Here is a 19,945-nt window from a genome sequence, read left to right on the forward strand (position 1 = left end):
CACACTAAGTGTATTTGAAACATTTTAAATATCTGAGATTCTCTCCACTCACAATTTCTCTGTTCATCTTGCCTCATCCCATTTCAACTCATTTCAGTTGTGCCGTATATTTCAGACTGGTGGCAATTATAGATACAACCACAGGAGTGCATTGAGTGACCCTGGTTGGGCCTATGAGGATAAAATCCCCATTCTTCCCTAATTGTTACCACCCTCTGCTCAGAACAATGATGCCTGTTAAGGCATTAAGAGCCTTATGCCAGTCCAGGGGTGAATCAGAACAGAAAGAACAATACTGTCCGTATGATCCTGCTGCGGGCAAGCAAGGGTTGGATAAAAATGGTTATGGATTCCATGAAGAAATCCCATGTGTTCTCAGAAGTGAGTCTAGCAAGAGTTTGATTCTGGAAGGAATAATCAGTTTAAAAATGCCCTTAGATGCGAACCATGGGGGTAGCTGGGTAAAGGGTGTGCAGGAACTCCCTGTACATTCCCTTGTACCATCCTGTGATAATCAATCATTATTGCAAAATAAAACAAAAAGTTAACAAAATTTTTAAATGCACTGAGAATTGGAAGGTAGTGTTTTGACTAATCAGAAGTGATAATTAAATGTATAGGCACAAATAAACAGACTCTGTGAAGGACATCTACAATGAATACGCCATCAGGTTTTTTTTTTTTGTTTTTAAGTTGCTTTGTCGGTTCTTGTTTTTGGGGTTTTTTTTTTGGTTTGTTCTTTGCTTTTTAACTGTCTCAGAATCTACATTACTTACCTTGGTGTAAGGGGTTTTTCATCATGTGATAAGCTCCCCACACCCAAAGCATCCCCTGAACCATTTTTGACAGAACTGTTGGGGGCTTGGGGGTGTCATTTGTTTGGAGCAAGATGTCATGTGAGACCTAGGATGTGGCCTATGGGGATATGGCTGGAAAGTAGATAAGGTGAGTAACCTAGCATGTAATGGTCACCTGATTATGAACAGCTCCATACAATTGTTCTTTCATATTAAATATTTAGAGCTTATTCAATGAGAACAATGTGTGTGTGTGTGTGTGTGTGTGTGTGTGTGTGTGTGTGTGTGTATATATATACACATATATATGTATGTATATATATATATATGTATGTGTATGTGTATATATATATATATGTGTGTGTGTGTGTGTGTGTGTGTATTTTCGAATATTTTTGAATGAAAAGGAACAATTATAACTAGCATGTGATTCACGCTGGGGTCAACTAATTCCAGTTTAAGCTGTGCACGGTTCTGTAGCAATTAATTAATTACTGTTTGTGTATCTGCTTCTACAACTAAACAAACTAAATATTAAGATGCCCAAAGAATTCCAGTCCTCCATTGCCCTTATTATACATCAAAGAAAGATGAAATAAGAAGAGAAAAAAAATGTATAAACATGAACATATCTCAAAAATTAAAAAAAAATATTTAAAAACCCCAATTGTATTTTTAAAGTATTTTTTAAATGACATTTTCATACGTATCAGCATAAATTCAAGCATCTCCATTGAATCTGCTTTTAGCATTTCCGTGGTAGATGCAAATGGGAGGGTAGGATGTATCCCCATCTGGAATATTCCACCTGAGCTCTTGCCACTGAACTGCACTATCTGGAACATGCTAAAAGCTCACTGTGGATGGTTTATCTTTTTTTATTTAAAGTTTATTTATTTGTTTTGAGAGAGAGAGAGAGAGAGAGAGACAGAGATAACACAAGTGGCAGAGGTGCAGAGAGAGAGGGAGAGAGAGAAAATCCCAAACAGGTTCTACACCACCAGCACAGAACCTGATGTGGGGCTGGAACTCAGGAGCTGTCATGATCATGACCCGAGCAGAAATCAAGGGTTGGATGCTTAGCCAACTGAGCCACCTGGGTGGCCCTGGTTTATCTTTTAAGTAAGATTTATTAACCGCCCATTTCTACCCCCCCTTTGGACACACTTGTGAATGGACAGATATTCATGTCCTATTGATTTCAGAGGCAGAGATGGGGAGGCAGAAAGGACTAGAAGCCTACATGGCACATGAGGACAGAGTTCATAGATTGGAGAAGAAAAACCCTGGAAAGAGGGGATCATCTTCTGATATTTGAAGACCTATCACAGGTGAATGGTGGTTTGCAGACCTGTTTTGGTTTATTTGATATCTGAGCAGGGGTACAGGTAGAAATAGCATTCAGAACTAGAGAGAGAGTGGCCTCAGTTTGAAGAACTTCCTGTTAGCTGAAACTCCCTAGTAAATAATTAGGGCCTTGTCACCAGATTCAGAGCAGAGGCTGGGTGTCCCATCAGAGATGTTGTGGGAAGGATGCTTTCACTAGCGGTCAGTAATACCTACCGGTCTTTGAAGTCCCTTTCAGGTCTGATCAAGTGAGACTGATTTATCTCATCAGTGAATTAAACTAACCTACTTTTGATTGGATGTCAGGAACTAAATGCCTTCATGAAAACAAATTTATTGGGGTGCCTGGGTGTCTCAGCTGGTTAAGCTTCCACTCTTGATTTGGGCTCAGGACATGATCTCCTGGTTTGTAAGTTCGAGCCCCGCATCTGGCTCTGCATTGACACTACTGACAGTGTGGAGCCTACGTAAGATTCTCTCTCTCTCCCTCTGCTTCTGCCCCTGTCCCCCTAACTCTCAAAATAGATAAACAAATTTAAAAATAAATAAAAAAGAAAAAAAACAAATTTATTGCATGCCTGCTCTATGCCAGGCACCAGATAGAAAATCTCCTTATAGAGCCCATTTTCTGTAATGGGCAGATGAAAGGAGGCTCCTTTGTGGAGATCAATACTGCTATCTGTATTGAGATCAATTAGCTAACAATACTGTGTTAGCTAATGGACTAAGAATATGCATTTTTTTATACATCAAAACAAACAGACTCTCTTTGTAGAGAATTGATACTTTTTTAATATTCTGTAAGGATAGACCAAGAAGGACCTTTTTAAATATTTTTTTATAGTCAATATGGAGGGAGACCTCAAACAGGAAGGTATAATATTAACTTAATATGGTTTGCTCAATTAATAACTCTGTCAGTGGGAAAAATATCTTTGGACATGAAATACTATGTGGATTTGATATGTTTATGTATTAAGAAGACAATATAATGTTTTGGTTGACAACTGGTCTCGAATTTGACAGACCAAAGTTTGAGAACTAGATTTTCTATTTACTGGCTGAGTGATCACTGGCAAGTTTCTTAACCTAAATCTGTTTTCTCATCTGTAATAAGGAACTAGAAATAGTAACTACTTTATGAGTGTTTGGCACTAATAAGTACTCGCTGAATGAATGAACAGCTAAGACATTTTAATGAAGAATGCATTTATTGTACCTTTTATAGTTCCAGGCACACAATGATCAAACAGTGATAGGTATAGAGGTGTTGATAGTGATGACAGGGGTTGTAAAATTGTTCCTATTTGGGGGTAATGTGATCATCTATATAGAAAATGACATGGAATTTGTAACAACTCCTTAAAACTAATAAGTGAGTTTAACAAGGCTGCAGGATATAAGATAACATAACAAAAATCAATCATATTTAATATACAAACAACAATTAAAATTAAAATTAAAATAATAACATCATTACAATAGCAATAAAAATATGAAGTTCCAGGGGATAAATTTGGCAAAAGATGTACAAGGTCTGTGTACTAGAGCTCTAAAGCATTGTTTAGAGAAATAAAAGAAGACATAAATAAATGGAGAGATACACCATTTTCATGGATCAATGGACTCAAAGTTGTTAAGATGTCAGTTCTTTCCAAAATGATCTATAGAGTTAACACGATCCCAGTTAAAATGCTAATAGGTTTTCTTAAATTTTATATGGACTCTAAAGCTGATTCTACACTTCATATGGAAACACTAAGGATCTGGAATAGCCCAAACAACTTTGTAAGAGATGAGCAAAATTGAAAGAGTTAACACTTCCTGATTTCAAGACTTACTATGAAGCTACATTAATTAAGACAATGTGGTACTGATGCAAACATAGCAAAATAGATCAATGGAACAGAATGGGGAGTCCAGAAATAGACTCATATATACATGATCAATTGATTTTTGACAAAGATGCAAAGGCAATTCAGTGGAGGAAAGATCATCTTTTCAATAAATATGGCTGGAACCGTGAATATCTACATACATTAAAAGAAAAAAAAGAACTTAGACCCATATATTGCACCATATATAAACATTAACTCAAAATTGATCATAGATATAAAACCTAGGACTATTAAATTATAGAAGAAAATGTAGGAGAAAATCTTTATGACCTCTTAGATGATTTCTTAGATGCACCAAAAGCATGATCTATAAAAGAAAAAAAAATTTTTGATTGGATATCATTAAAATTAAAATTTTCTGTGCTTCAAAAGCTATTATTAAGAGAATGAAAAGATAAGCAGCAGCCTGGAGGAAAATATTTGAATATCACATATCTGATAAAACACTTTTAGCCACATATAAAGGACTCTTAAATCTCAGTAATAAGAAAACAAACACCCTAATCTGAAAAATGGATAAACAATCTGAACATTTATCCAAACAAGACATACACATTGAAAATAATCACTTTTAGGGAGGGGTGCCTGGGTGGCTCAGTCGGTTAAGAGTCCACCTTCTGCTCAGGTCATGAGCAGTCCGTGGGTTTGAGCCCAGCGTCAGGCTCTGTGCTGACAGCTCAGAGCTGGAAACCTGCCTCAGATCCTGTGTCCCCCTCTCTCACTGCCCCTCCCCCACCCATGCTCTGTCTTTCTCTGTCTCTCAAAAGTAAAATAAATGTTAAGAAAAAAAAAGAAAAGAAGCACTTTTAAAGATGCTCAATATCAGCAGGAGGATGCAAATTAAAATTACAAGCCACCACTGCATAGCACTGGAATGTCAGAACTTAAGGAAACTTACCACGCAAAGTATGCCAAAAGTGAGAATGTGTAACAACTGGTATGTTCTATATTTACTGCTAGTGAAGTACTTGCACATAAAGCTTGCATAGGAATGTTCTTAGCAGTTTTATTTGTAGTATCTAAAAACTGAAAGCAACCGAAATGCCCATCAATAAGTCAATGATTGAAACGAATCTTGGTATACTCATACAATGGAATACTTTATGATTTGTCAGTTATACCTCAGTTTTAAGAAATTAACGCATGGTGGTTATCACAAAACTAAGGGCTCATTACATGGTTTTGGTGATCTTTGGGCAATCTCAAAAGTGAGTTTTTGCTTAATAGGAAAGGTCATGTGGGCTTACATTTTTAGTTCTGACCATGTCATAATTAGCTATGAGAACATAATAGAAAGCAAGAAAATGCTGTCACTGGGTATTTGTTGTATTAGTCAGATTAATGTGGAGCCTTGGATGAATCTGAGAATAATGATTAACACATTTCAGGATCATTCTTGTCATTTTTTCCTCAAAATTTTAGAGCATTGGCCTGATCTCTGAACATTTAAGTTCCAAGATACTCATCCCCACTTCTAGTTAGTGACTAAATATAGCTGTAAATATTGTATTTTAATCGGAAAGAATTCTAATTTCTAGAGGATATATCTGATCCTTTATTTAAAAATGAAGTAAAGTTCCACTCATATTTTAATTGGCATTAGTGGATGTCTTTCATCCAAGGACTTATCAAAATCATTTTGTAAAATATTTTTTAATGGTTATTTATTTTTGAGAGAGATAGCATGTGTGAGCAAGGAAGGGACAGAGAGACAGGGAGAAAGAATCCCAAGCAGGCTCTGGCTCTCAGTGCACAGCCTTCCGTGGGGCTCAGTCACATGAACTGTGAGATCATGACCTGAGCCAAAATCAAGAGTCGCACGCTTAACCAATTGAGCCACCCAGGCGCCCCTCAAAACCATTTAATGTCCAAAGCCTGTGATATACTATCTTCCAGTTTGACAGGTGCGAGAAAAGGGAATTAAGTGACTTCCAGAGATCACAAAGCAGGTCTGTGTGTGTGTGCACCCGCGCATGTGTGCATGTGCTTATACATGCATGTGAGTGTTTGAGTGCATGTGTGGTAGGAAGTCAGCCAAGATACAAACAAAACTGACCCAACTTCTTTGATTTTGTTGTGTTGTGTTCTCTTTTTAGTGGTCTTATTTTACCGTTTCCCAAATAGGCCAGTTATTTTCACAAAAAGGTATGTCATGGGCAAGTCACAAAGACTATGAAAGAATGCCACATGAACAGAGAAGAGAGAAATATCTAAGACAACAGTCCATGCCAGAAGTCTCTCCTCTCAAAATTGTCCCTTGCTTTTGAATGTGGTTACTATTTATAAGGCTTCCAGTACTGCTTTTGATTCACATTTACATAACATATTCTCAGCATCTACTGTGTTACAAGTATTTTGCCGGTTTCTTGACATACATTTAATTACATGATCACTGGTTACATGTAATCATGATTACATGATTAAGCTAGACTTCCTTGGTTTAAACACCTTGTCCATGGCCAAACAGGTAGTACTCTACCAAACAGGTAGATTTACAAAACAGTAAATTCAGGAGTCTGGATTTGAAATTAGAGCATTTGAAGCAAACAGACCTGAGTTCTACAATTAGCCCTTCAATCTTGGACAAGTTACCTACTCACACTTGAGACTTCCTGACCCATCCATAGAAGACAATTATAAAGCTCATATTACAGAGAAGCTGCGTTGCAAGCTTCACAGCACATTATAAATGCTCAGTAAATGCTATTTCACTTGCCTCCTACCCTCTTCTGGTGCTAGGTTTTTTGCCCTTCCTAGTATATCAGTCCAAACCAGTACAAAACCAGAGAAGACAGAGTCCTCCTGGCTGTTGGCTGTGCAATTTTCCCTTTAGAGCATATCTCCTCATCAGAGATCTGTCTTCTCAGCAAAATTATGAGTGCTCTGAAGACAGAGATCTTCTCTCAGTTATCACTGTTCTTCCAGTGTCCAGCACAGGGTCCGGTAGATGCTTATGAATTGAATTGACAGATCTCATGCCCAGCTTCTCAGTGCTTCCCATGCTTCCCATGCATCTTTAGAGCATTCTTTGCAACCCATGTCCTGCATCCCAGGTCCTGCCAGCCTACTCTATGTCTCCATTCCAGAGACTGCTTGCTTTCATGTCACCTGACCATCCTCTGACTTGAAAAGCTCTAATCGCCCTGGGTGCCAGTGAAACCCATGTCTGCACAGTGTCTCATGGCTGTGACTGCTGTGAGTGTTCCAGAAAGCTGGCCACAGTGTCTGTGGTAGGCCTGAGCCTCACAGAGGTGCTCATGTCTGACCCAGTCTCCGGCCCTCTAGCCTCTCTGGACCTTAATGTCATGTTGACGTTCTACACTGTCTCAGCCCCTTTTATAAGGCTGCCTGTCACTCATTTAGTCAATGGACACATAGCATTATGTTTATACTCATTGTGTTTTACTCTTCCTGCTTTTCTCCCTACGCTGTTATCTGCTATCTATCCTCCTAATGCCATATTGGCATTTCTATTTTGACATTGAGATAACACCCATGAATCTATAGGAACCCATATTGTCTTATATATTTCCATTGAGAATATTTAAGATTATGTAGTACTGGGGTGCCTGGCTGGCTCAGTTGAGAGAGTGTGTAACTCTTGATCTTGGAGTTGTAAATTCGAATTCCATGGTGGATGTAGAGACTACTTAACAATAAAATCTTAAAAAAAAAAAAAAAGATTATCTTTTGTCCTGTTGCATAACAGTATGCAGGGTTCTTAGCTGGATAACTTTGGAGCTGAATCTTCACCATCAGTTAGGTTCTCTCCTTTTGAATAGTTTAGTTATTCTGAGTTTTGGGCAACTTTGAGAATTCCAGCCCCACTGTTTCTGGACAGATTCCCTCCTCTCTTCCAATTGCCGTACTTGGCATTTTGCTTATGTAGGGTCTGTAGGTCAAACTATGTGCCTAATACAGTCTGAACTTTGATGGGAATACAGAGGACAGAGGATCCAGATCTATTAGAGATTAGAGAACGATTTCTTGACTTTTTCCATGGCTTTCTTTTTGGGTATAAGGATTTACATGAATTGCATGCCTTCCACAAGTATCCTGACTGCTGTTAGAGATTTTATAAGCCAAGCCCAAGTTTTCCCACCACAGTGAAAATGCTTAGGCACTCCTCTATTAAGTTTCTGTAGCCTGGTGATTTGAGTGAGGGCTGTGAAGATATTCAAGAGCACTGTGTTTTCTCTCCAGCTTTTCTGGCAGACATCTGATTTCCTGGTTGGCACTTGTTTCCACCATGAAATGGGAAAGGTGAAGGGAGCAGGTCGGGCATTTTTCTGCTTCTAATTTAAAATGATTGTCCATGAGTATCTCTCAGAGTAGCTCAGAATTTATTTAGCACCCTCGGTAGAGTTCTTGAGGGGGTAAAGATCATTTAGAAAGTGTGCTCATATGGCTTCTTCTCTCATTCTTTTGGAATAACTGTGACATTTGGTTTTCAGGGAAACCGTGTGAAGGAGGCTTATATCTTTGCATGCAAAATATTTTCCATCCTTACTGGCAAAAGAACATTTGAAAAGTCTTTTTCATTTTTGTGAACGAACAGATAAAATAATTTACCCTGGGAGAGCTTTCCCTTGCATGGGAAATAAACTCAGTATCAGGTCAAATGGAGATACTGACCTGATATTGCCCTGATTTCCCATGCATCACGGGAAGTGTTCTGACCTCTGACCTCCTCCCTTCCCATTGCCCCCTATTGTCTTCTCTGTGTGTGTCTTTGCATGTGCATTGAGATATGTCTATTCCCCCAAATTCAAATAAAGTATTTGTGAATGTAATTAGACTTTTCAAATGGAAGAGGAGCTATTTACTTAATAAGGTTTTGTGGAAACTAATTTTCTTCTGTAAAGAAAAACATCTTAATTGAATCTTGTGTTAAGGACTTTTTTTTTTGTATGCCAAGATTACTTACTACCTCCTCCCCCCACCCCCAAATTTGGGACAGTTTACTTCATCCCTTCCAGTTTACTGTAGCAGTCATGTTCTCTCTACTTTCTTTTAGGAGTCATCTCTACAGCAGACATTCTTGATCGAGAGACAACAGGGTCATACTGGCTGACCGTGTATGCCACAGATCGGGGCGTGGTTCCACTTTATTCCACCATTGAGGTCTACATTGAAATTGAAGATGTGAATGACAATGCCCCACTGACCTCAGAACCTATCTATTATCCTGTTGTCATGGAAAATTCTCCAAAGGATGTATCTGTCATTCAGATCCAAGCTGAGGATCCAGACTCCAGTTCCAACGAGAAACTGACATACAGGATTACAAGTGGGAATCCCCAGAATTTTTTTGCCATCAATACCAAAACAGGTAAGGAAATGCTCATCTGACTTTTTTTTCATTGGTTGTCCAACTTTTAAATCCATCAGCCTGACATTTGCTTATTTATATTATTTTATTTTTCCCCTTAACTTATTTTATTGTGTGGAGAACAACATTCTCTTTTTTTTCTGGAGGTAGTTTCTGAAAAGGTGTGCATTCTACTTGGTATGTTCTGGCTGGTATGTGTTAACTTTAGCTGATACCAAGGAGAAGTGATCTAATGGAAATTAGAGGCTTTCACATAAAGCTTTAGATTTGCTTTACTCATAATAATAAAAAGGAGTTCCCAGGCCACTCAGTAGACCAATTGCCCCCTTTGTCCTTCTTGGGAAATTATGTGGCCCATGCTGGGTTCTGTGGGTAAGCTGGCCTTCTGACACCTCTACTTCTAAGAACTTCTTTTTTGTTGGACCTAGCTTGCTGTAAATTTAAGCCCCAGATTTTTTGCAATTCCTAGACTACCCAAGAGTGAAGTGTCAAAGTTTAGAAAAACTTCCAGTGTCTCAATCTTTACATAAAATGTACCACCTTTAAATTTTCAGGTCTTTTGATTAAAAAATTGTACTGACAACTTAGTTTGTTGGCTAAGGCTCAGAAGGGGCAGGCGTGTGCATTCTGAGACAAGTACATATACCGGAAAGGTCTCAGACGTTCCTTGTTTCTCTTGTGATTTGCCTTGTTGAGATCTGAGCAGGAGAGTCAAACACTCGGTGAGAGTTGTGATGGGTAGAGTTTGAGTTAATTGAAACTTAGAAGATTGTAAAGCAGGTGCTATTACTGCCTCATGCTGGACAAGTGCATTGACAGTAGTCATAAGTTAGGCTAATTGATGTTTGCTGGTGTGGGTGGACATACTCAGCGTTCCTAACAAACCACTGATGGAGCTGATGGTTATTTCTCCTGCTTCTGTTCGTTCAAGTAGGAACATAGAGCTGACCGCATGCATTTTATAAATGTCAGCTTCCCATGAACATAATTTGGAGAGAATGCCAAGTTTCTTGGAAATAATTAATTTTCTCTAATTATGAGTGGGTCGCTCCTCTCATTAGGCAGAGCCTCGCATTCTAATGGTGTTGAGTCACTGTTTGACCTGCATTTCATTATTAGACCAAGAGTGGTCATCAGCTATCTGTGTCGATTGAAGTCCACTGGAACTTGAAAGAGAAGACTCAGAGGCTAGTCCAGCCTTTATGAGCCATGTTAAGTAGGGGAAACTGCCTGGGCATCTGAGGGACCCCTGAGCTGTGCTGGGAAGCTTCTCCTGATTCACTTTCTCACTGTAGCTAAGGGCTGTGTGGAGTGTGGTGACAGAGAAGTGAATGCAGATACTTTAGAAGGTCAAGAGAGAGTGAGCACATTGACAAGGTGTGACAGTAAACATGTTGAGGACACAGAAATCTTCACAATTCACAACCCCCATGGAATCTGAAACACCCCCAGTCACATTCTGTCTTCCCTCTGATTCCATTGCTATTTGAGTCCCTCATGGTGAGTGACCACCCTCTTTTTGGTAGGTTAAAAGACATGGTAGAAGGGAGGATTCAACTGTTCTCCTCCACTTACTGCTAAAAATATTCTAGAATAAAGTCATAGGGAAGACTTGGGTTGGATGTGAAGAACATAGGCCACATTATATACGGAGAAGAGCATATAGACTTATGTAACTAAAGTTGTCTTCTGTGCAGCTTTTAGTTTATATGAATTGTCAGAAACCCCTGTATTATCACAGTTTAGCCTATAATGTGTAAGAAGGCCCTTAATCATATTTATAATTTATCTGTCCCTGCCATAGATTTAAAAAAAAAAATTGTGCCAGAAATGACATTTTAGACTAACGTCTAATTGTTTAAATCTGTAGCATTACTTTGTAATTCTCAAACACATGATAAGAAAATACTGGATTTTGTTACTTCTTCATTCACCAAACATTTATGGTGTCTTCTAGTCTCCAAATATAGTCTAATAACTAGAGATATAAACTTAGGATATGGTCCAAGCCTTTCCAGGGCCCAAAGATATAAAAAAATTGAAAAAATAACAAATATTTATTATATAGTGAAGGAGTACAATAATTGATTATGTTGGAGGAATTTCACTCAACACGGTGTTGGCAAGAGTGATGGTCAGGGAGTGCTTCATGGAGGAGGTAACATTCGGGAGTAGAAGTCCTGGTTTTTAAATTGTGGTGCTGCATTCGATAGCTGGGAAACACCATCAACCACAGCAGGGGAAATAAACCAAATCAGACACTCCTGACCTCACCAGCTTTTGTGAACTTGGGAAAATTATGGAACCTCTCTGAACTTCAGTTTTCAGTAAGAAAGGATTGTTACCAGGAATCCTCTGTGAAGTGCTTATCACAGTGCCTGGAACATTGAAACTCTGCAAAAAAGGTGGTACTCCATCCAGTCCTCCTTAACTCTGATTACAGACGCACCGTTTACTCTCCCTGGATCTCTGGTTCTTATCTGTAAAAGGAAAATGGCATTGCTTACTTCATTTTTTCCCCTTTTTTTAAAAAACATTTTTTATTTTATTTTTGAGACAGAGAGAGACAGAGCATGAACAGGGGAGGGTCAGAGAGAGAGGGAGACACAGAATCGGAAACAGGCTCCGGGCTCTGAGCTGTCAGCACAGAGCCCAATGCAGGGCTTGAACTCATGGACTGCGAGATCATGACCTGAGCTGAAGTCGGCTGCTTAACCGACTGAGCCACCCAGGTGCCCTGGCATTGCTTACTTCATGGAGCTTGCTCGTGAAGACTGAAAGTCGTGGTATGTGTGAAGGTTGCTGGTAAACTACCGAGCTCTGTGAGAGTCATGTTGTTACTATCCTTATTTCTATTAAGATTCGCAGAACTGCAAGCCTGGTGAAGCTTCTATGTCTACTGAGCAATCTTTAACCAACTCAACAAACTCTCTACAGAGACATTTTATTCTTTAGCATTTCTTCCTGTCTTTCTAAAGCCATTTGTCAGACATAGTTATTTCTCCAGTATATTTAGTAAGGATCTTTGCTTTAGATTTTTGCAACTGGATGTAGACTGACCTTTTATTCCTTCCTTTGTGGTAGAGCTGAAATTTATATAGAGTTTCGTTTTATTTTGTCAATGTGCTACATAATAAATAAGATTTAAATGATTAATGCACACCCAGATAATGTCAATACTTTCGGTCCATAGCTTGCAGTAGATAACAGATGTCCACCCAGGAAGGGAGAGAGATTTCTCTGTTGAACACTCTTCTCTAACCCAAAAAGCCTTTTTTTTCCCCCCTATCATACTAAAACCATGTAAAATCAGTGGTCTGTGGACCTTCTTCAGTAATTTCTGTGGCTTAAGAGGAGAAACCAAAGCAGTAATACTCTGAGGTCCTTTCTGAGCTGTACAGAAAACCCTTTATTAACTCGAGGCTGAGCAACTGAGTTCAATCTAATGCTGCTTCCTTGTATATGTATGCCTTAGCTAGTAGCTGGAGCCCTACCAACATGTTCTGAGCAGGAGACACCCATCAGACTGTTGTTCCCTTGCCTCTTTGGGCAAGTAGGAACTCAAATGCTTCCTTCCAGCCCTTGTAAAAAAAAAAAATCCAGGCTGGCCATTGACTAATCTTCCAGGCTCAATTGGGAAACAGGTATGAGAAGTTCCTCTATGGTTTTAGAATGTTTACTTTAGTTGTATCTATAGTATGGAAACCATTCGTGCCAGCATTTAGTAGAGCACTCAGTAGATGTTAGTTGTTATTGTTACTGTTAATAATCATCCTGTATTCCCCACTAGAATAAAGTTTGTGTAAGTTGCACACATACTGCTTTACAGCTCCACTGGATTTTGAGGAAGGCATACTTGAAAGGCAGCAGTGTTTTTCCTTACTACGTGGTGTGTAGCACTGGAACCTTCCATTCATGTTTATAAAGTGTATTATTGTCTACTGCTGCTGCTGTTTTATTTCAGTTTTTTTTTTAACGTATTTACTTCCTAATACAAAGTCCTTTTTTAAAAAAATTTTAATTTATTTATTTTTGAGAGACAGAGAGAGATAGAACATGAGTGGGGGAGGAGCAGAGAGAGAGGGAGACACAGAATCCAAAACAGGCTCCAGGCTCAGAGCTGTCAGCACAGAGCCCGACGCGGGGCTCAAACTCACAGACTGCGAGATCACGACCTGAGCTGAAGTCAAATGCTTAACCAACTGAACCACACAGGCACCCCATTTTTCACAGTTTTTTTAAAAATTTTTTTTAAGGTTTATTTATTTTTGAGACAGAGAGAAACAGAGCATGAACAGGGGAGGGTCAGAGAGAGGGAGACACAGAATCTGAAACAGGCTCCAGGCTCTGAGCTGTCAGCACAGAGCCCGATGCGGGGCTTGAACTCACGGACCGCGAGATCATGACGTGAGCCGAAGTCGGCCGCTTAACCGACTGAGCCACCCAGGCACCCCCACAGTTTTTTTAATGTTTATTCACTTTTGAGAGAGACAGCGAGAGAAAGAGCACGCAAGCGGGGAAGGGGCAGAGAGAGAGGGAGACACAGAATCTAAAGCAGGCTCCAGGCTGAGCTGTCAGCACAGAGCCTGATCCAGGGCTTGAACTCATGAACTGTGAGATCATGACCTGAGCTGAAGTCACTTAACCGACTGAGCCACCCAGGCGCCCCTCTACTGACCCTAGGTGTTACAGGATAGGAGATATAACAGAAGCATAAGATAATTTCTCAGAGATTTTATTCTTATGGGAAAAACAGGACCGTCACACCTACTATGTACTTTAGCAAGAATATAAGGCAGTTTGTAATAAATAAAGGGTCAGACTCCGTGGAATATAAGGTGTGAATAGGGTAGCATGTCAGAGGGGGCCTGGAGCAAGGACTTCGCAGACCTGAAGTGAGCCCGGAAGAATTGGTCCACCTGCAGAGAGAGAAGCCAGAAAACTACCAAGGGAATATAAACAAGTTAAGCTGACCTTGAGAGCCCATCTGCTGCTTCTTGAGCTGGCTTGAGAGGCATTAAACCATTAGAAAAAGATTTTTTAAAAACTCATAAATGTCTGGAGTGTTCTAAGATATTAGAAGTAACAAACATGTGTATCTCTTTCTTCTGGTTTTTAGTTTGGTGATACTTGGATTTTTAAAAACCTTGGGTTGTGTATCTTTCCTTTGAGAGACCGACTTAAAATAATACTTTTAGAGGGGAAAAAGCATACATAAGACCCCTTTATTGTCTTCCTTTGCCTCTGTTAAACATACATCCAGGATTAGGATATGTTGCTGTGAGCCTGTGTCTGAAAATGATCCTTGCTTCCTCCAGATCTTCTGCTGGTTGATTATCCAAGGCATTGGCTTTCTGAATTCCCTCTTGTGCTTGTGATGTCTGTCTCCCTTTGACCCGTGCTTTGATCACTGGCATTGCCACCTGTGTTTCAGTGGTGATGGAGCGGAACTCTGATTTCCTTTTGAGCATCTTGGGATAATCCTGACTGAAATGCACTTTATGTGTAGGTACACATACCTACGCATAGGTACCAGGGCACCCACCAGGTGGGTGGAGAGGAAGAGCTCCTCTTCAAAAGTGTGTCTGCTATAGGAATACCTCAAATTCTACTTTCATCCATCGGTATCTTTGGATCTAGACATTTTTCCCCTATTAAAATGGGAGGGGTAGCTTATTAAAATACTGGGTGTCCTCCGTTTTTTCGTCAACCTCAAATTTATCAGCCTGCCTTTTGGCATATGGTATTAAGACATGGTGGGTAAGTAAGCAGGAAGGATAATAGAGGGAAAAGTCTAGACCACACTTCGGCTTCATAATAATCATCGGGCAGTCTTGTTAGGCTGCAGATTCCTGAGGTGGAGCCTGATAACTTGCATTTCCAACAAGTTCCCGGGTGAGGCTGATGTTCATTCCCTGGAGAGCCTGGTTAGCAGGGCTCTAGACTTTAGTATCCCAAAAGAAACAAAAGAGGGTGGTAACACAGTGCTGAGACATAAAACTGAGGACAAGGGAGCCCATCTTGTAATTTATCCATACACTCTTGCCTCATAGTGCTGGAGTTTTGAGGTGTGACTATGAATCCAAAGTGCTCTGTTTACCCACCCCCAAAATCAACTCTCATAACCTTGCTTATCCCTTGTGTTTTATGAAGTGGAGATAAATGAAAATCCAGTCTTTTTAATCATCCATGGGGAAAACATCACTGATTCCTAAGACTTACGGTTAATGAAAATCTGGGTTGTATAATGTCTGGATACACTTGTATTATTTCCAAATACACAGAATGCAAGCAGCAGTTGTTACTAAGTGGAAGTCAGACCTACTTTAATGAATAAACAAACATTTGATGTTAGTATGTTGTTAGTTCCTAAAATAGTGGTACTCAGAAATAATTTATTATCTTAAGTAACCTAATCCTTACGTTTATACACAGCCCTGATTGGTGGTAATCTGCTTACAAAGCTACCTTTTCCTGGAAAGCAGGACCCTTGCTTTATGTATAAAACCAGGGACTAAAAGGAAAAATCACAGAAGGTGAGGGACAAGGGTACAAATATTAGTGCCTTTTCTTCAGAGTGAACACTGTAAAAATCTCTTGTTGCCATCTCTTATTCCTTATTCCTTCCTAATGGAAAACTAAATTCTTCTGAATGGGTAGAAATGGCCTCTAGATGAGGAGTTGATATTCACAAGTACAGGCACAAAGCAGATAATGTAGCGAATGAGTATGTATGAAACTGTAAATCACCCTCGCTCCTTCTTTCAGCCATGAAAGGAGGCCTTGTCCTATAGAACATTAAATTGTGTTCATTTAATCCAACAAGTCCAGTAGAACAAATCGGGCTCATGCAGATTTATCACAGGGGGTTATTTAAATTCAGCAGTGACCTTTGCATCCCTGCGAATGTGCTCCAAATGAACAAGGACAAAGGGAACTTTTCTGCACTGTCATTATGTTCCCTGGGAGGCTGTGGGTTTCCCATTTTGATCAACTCACCACTGTGGGCTGAAGGGTCGGGGTGGGGGTTCTGAGGGTACAGAGGGCTTGGTCAGGGCTGGCCATCGCACCGGAGAATATGTTCTTTCCTGTTGTGGACTCTGCCTCTCCTTCCTCTGGCTTGATTTTGTTTGCATGCTTGGCTGTGAGTGTAAGTGCTAATTTCAGAGTTTCTCAACCTCAATACTGTCAGCATTTTGGACTGGACTAGTCTCTTGTGGTCTGGGCTGCCCTATGCATGACTGAGCAGGACAATAGCTGTGACAGTCAAAATACCTCCTGGCATTGTTGAATGTCTCCTTGGAGTAAAATTGCCCTCTTTGAGAACCACTGAATGAATGCAGAATATTTTGCAGGACTCTTCTCCATGTGACCCTTACCAAAGCATCCTGTACAAAATGAATGGTTAAAAAAAATAATGTGTACATCTATACCTATACCTATATATAGACATATATATATATGTCTATATATATACATACATATATCTCATTAATAGTAAAATGAAGTAATGTAAATATGGGAAAAATCGAAAGCTGCCTCTTACTTCCCTCTGACTCCAGGTTCTTTGTGTCTTAAAGGCTCTGAATATTTGAAATCAACTCCTTTAGAAAAAGAAGAACAAAACAATAACAAAACTTCAAACAGAATGAATGTGGATAAAGTTATCCTTTTCTCTCCTCTAAGTCTTTGGAGAGAATTTGACTGAAACAAAATTGTCATCAGAGTCAGTTTTGAACAGCATTCTTCAGAAGACAGCATGAAGAGATTATTTTGAGGGTTCCAGGGTTTATTCCCTTGAAATGCTTACACAGCTCCAAATCCTGTTTCTGCTTAATGTCAACCTTCAGATGGATAAATATGGGGATAGTTCCTTCCCTGGAATAAAGGTGGATGAAAAAGAAAAGAAAAAAAAACCTTTAGACTTCCGTTGAGGATTCTGTAGTCATGTGTGTACATTAGGGCTTTCAGAGGTGTCTGGCATCCCTCATAAGTATGCCGTGTTCGTTCACAAGCCCCCCAAAACTGGTACATTTGTGGGGACTCAGACCAGTATCCCAGATCACCGTCTTTGGATACATCATAGGATTGGAAAGACTTAGCTAAATAGGAACTGGTGCCCCCATCAGTAATAAAGAAGGAAATCTTTGACCTCCACCTCCCCCCAAATTAAGTCAAGTTTCAATGGACAGGATTGCTACTTAGGCAACAGTATACATTTTTTCCCATTTAGGACATTCACATCTTTGAGTTAATGCAACTGTTACTTGGGAAAAGGACTTCATAAAACCTAATGACAGTGAGGGATGGGGAAATTTGGTAAAAGGGAGAGAGGCTTGAGCAGGCAGACCTGGAGGGAAGAGGATGATGCCGCTGCCTGGTTAGGGACCCACCAGCTGTGTAGGTGGCTCAGAGGTGCCCCCCACCCCCAGGGGGCAGGGTGCTGGTCATTCAGTGTGGCTGGTAGTGTTGCTCAGTCTTCCAGGCTGCTCCCCTGTCCTGCTAACCCACGGAGGAGGGGCGGGGAGGAGGAGTGGGGCAAGGGGCAGGGAGGAGAGGTGGGGCTCCTAGATATCCAGCCTGCCCCTGGGGCTCAGCTGTTGGCATAGCTGCACTGAAAATTACAGGGGATTATTTGGGAGGGAATAAATAAAGCAGATGATAGAGTTGTATATATATGTATTAAAAAAAGAGATTGATTAAGGTCATAAATTTCTCTTTTATTTCTTCTATCTGGGCATTAATTCCACAGCACTAATTTACAGCATTGGTTTATTACTTTCTTCTGTTCTGAGAGAAACAGTGAATTTTAATTGAAACCACTGTTTGCTTCTCTGCATTCTTCCCCGCCACTGTTTGGGAGACTCTTGGATACTACCCCTTGGGCATGTGCCTCTCTCTCCCAGGTATGATGGGATGGTGTGGGAAGAGGAACCTTCACCCAGAGCATAGGTCTGCTCTGTGCCCCCAGCCATGCTGGTGTTTGTAGCTTCCACCACAATCCTGGAAAGAAACTGGGGCTCCGGACTCCTGGGCAATTTGCCAGGATCACCCAGCTGGTCAGCGCACAAGTGTTTGTCTGATTAATGATCCATAATGTTAAAGACAAAGGCTATGTAATTTGAAACAATGGGAGCAAATTCAAGAAACACTTTAACGACCCTAGAACCTTGGGGGCTAGGGAAGTCTTTCAGATGATTGTACACACACTGTAAAAACAGGTGTATTACGGGTTGAATTGTGTCCCCACCCCCACCCCCTACACACACAAGATGTTGAAATCCTAATTCCCCTGTGTTTATGAATATGATTTTATTTGGAAAGATGGTCTGGGCAGATATAATTAACTTAAAATTTGGTCACACTGAATTAGGGTGGATCCTAATTCAGTACCCAGGATCCTTATTGGGAGAGGAAAATCCGGACACAGAGACACAAACACAGGGAGACATTGTGAAGATGGAGACGTTGGCATCATACTGCCACAAACCAGGTAATGCCAAGGATTGCCAGCAACCGCTGGAACCTAGCAAAAGGCAAGGAAGGATCCCCTGCCCCCAGAGACTTCAGAGGGAGCATGATCCTGCCTGGGCCCTAAGTTTGGACTTCTAGCTTCCACCGCTGTAGCTTGTGGTTCTTTGTTACAGCAGCCATAGCAAACTGCTACAAACTGCTGCAAGGTGCAGTCTTGGGGAACAGATGGGAAGACTGAGCTCTCCTCAGGGGGTGAGGGTGGTGGGCAGTCCAAGCATCCCTGATCCCCAGTGCAGCTCCCTGCAGTGCCCTGCTTACTAGACCAGATGTTAACACTATTAGCAATTTTTACACTAGTCAAGCCTGACTTTCAAGTCAGATAGTCCGTTTTTGGTTTGTTTTGCAGTTGTGATCTAGTTAAGTTTATTTGGTGATTCTAAATGGGATGAGGATTTTTTTTTAATTTTTTTAATGTTTACTTTTGAGACAGAGAGAGACAGAGCTTGAGCGGGGGAGGGAGAGAGAGAGAGAGGGAGACACAGAATCCGAAGCAGGCTCCAGGCTCCGAGCTGTCAGCACAGAGCCTGACGTGGGGCTCGGACTCGTGAAATGCGAGATCGTGACCTGAGCCGAAGTCGGATGCTTAACCGACTGAGCCACCCAGGCGTCCCGGGATGAGGGTTTTGATGAGGGACTGGTGTGACATCACATCACTCTAAAAACTTCCAGGTCTTCTGGGAGATCATCCTCCGGTGGCACTTTCATGCTCCTCAGGGCCTGTGAGGCCACCTGGAAACTACTGTTGACTGGCACCTGGTGTCCCAGTGGTGAGTCAGGAGCTTGTCAGTCTCGCTCATTTTGTCATTTCTCAGTCTTTCCAAAAAATAAATGCTTATTTATTTATTTTGAGAGAGAGAGAGTGCATGCACATAGGAGCAGGGGAGGGGCAGAGGGGGAGAAAGAGAGAATCCCAAGCAGGCTCCACACTGTTAGCAAAGAGTCCCACGCGGGGCTCAATCTCACGACCGTGAGAGCATGACCTGAGCTGAAACCAAGAGTCGGACGCTTAGCCGAAACAGCCACCCAGCGCCCCGCAT

At 40.7% G+C, this 19,945-nt stretch overlaps 1 protein-coding gene across 5 annotated transcripts in view; it reads left to right on the top strand.

Annotated features, from left to right (window-relative positions):
* The window catches only part of FAT3 (FAT atypical cadherin 3), a 667,592-nt gene that overhangs the window by 299,528 nt on the left and 348,119 nt on the right, over positions 1-19,945 (top strand). For all 5 annotated transcript variants that reach the window (XM_027040010.2, XM_027040011.2, XM_027040013.2 and 2 more), the window contains exon 3: positions 9,060-9,374. In XM_027040010.2, coding sequence (XP_026895811.1) covers positions 9,060-9,374 — 315 coding nt within the window. The remainder of the gene's footprint in view (positions 1-9,059; positions 9,375-19,945) is intronic.

The sequence above is a fragment of the Acinonyx jubatus genome, chromosome D1, assembly GCF_027475565.1.
Source record: "Acinonyx jubatus isolate Ajub_Pintada_27869175 chromosome D1, VMU_Ajub_asm_v1.0, whole genome shotgun sequence".
NCBI classification, from domain to species: Eukaryota; Metazoa; Chordata; class Mammalia; order Carnivora; family Felidae; genus Acinonyx; species Acinonyx jubatus.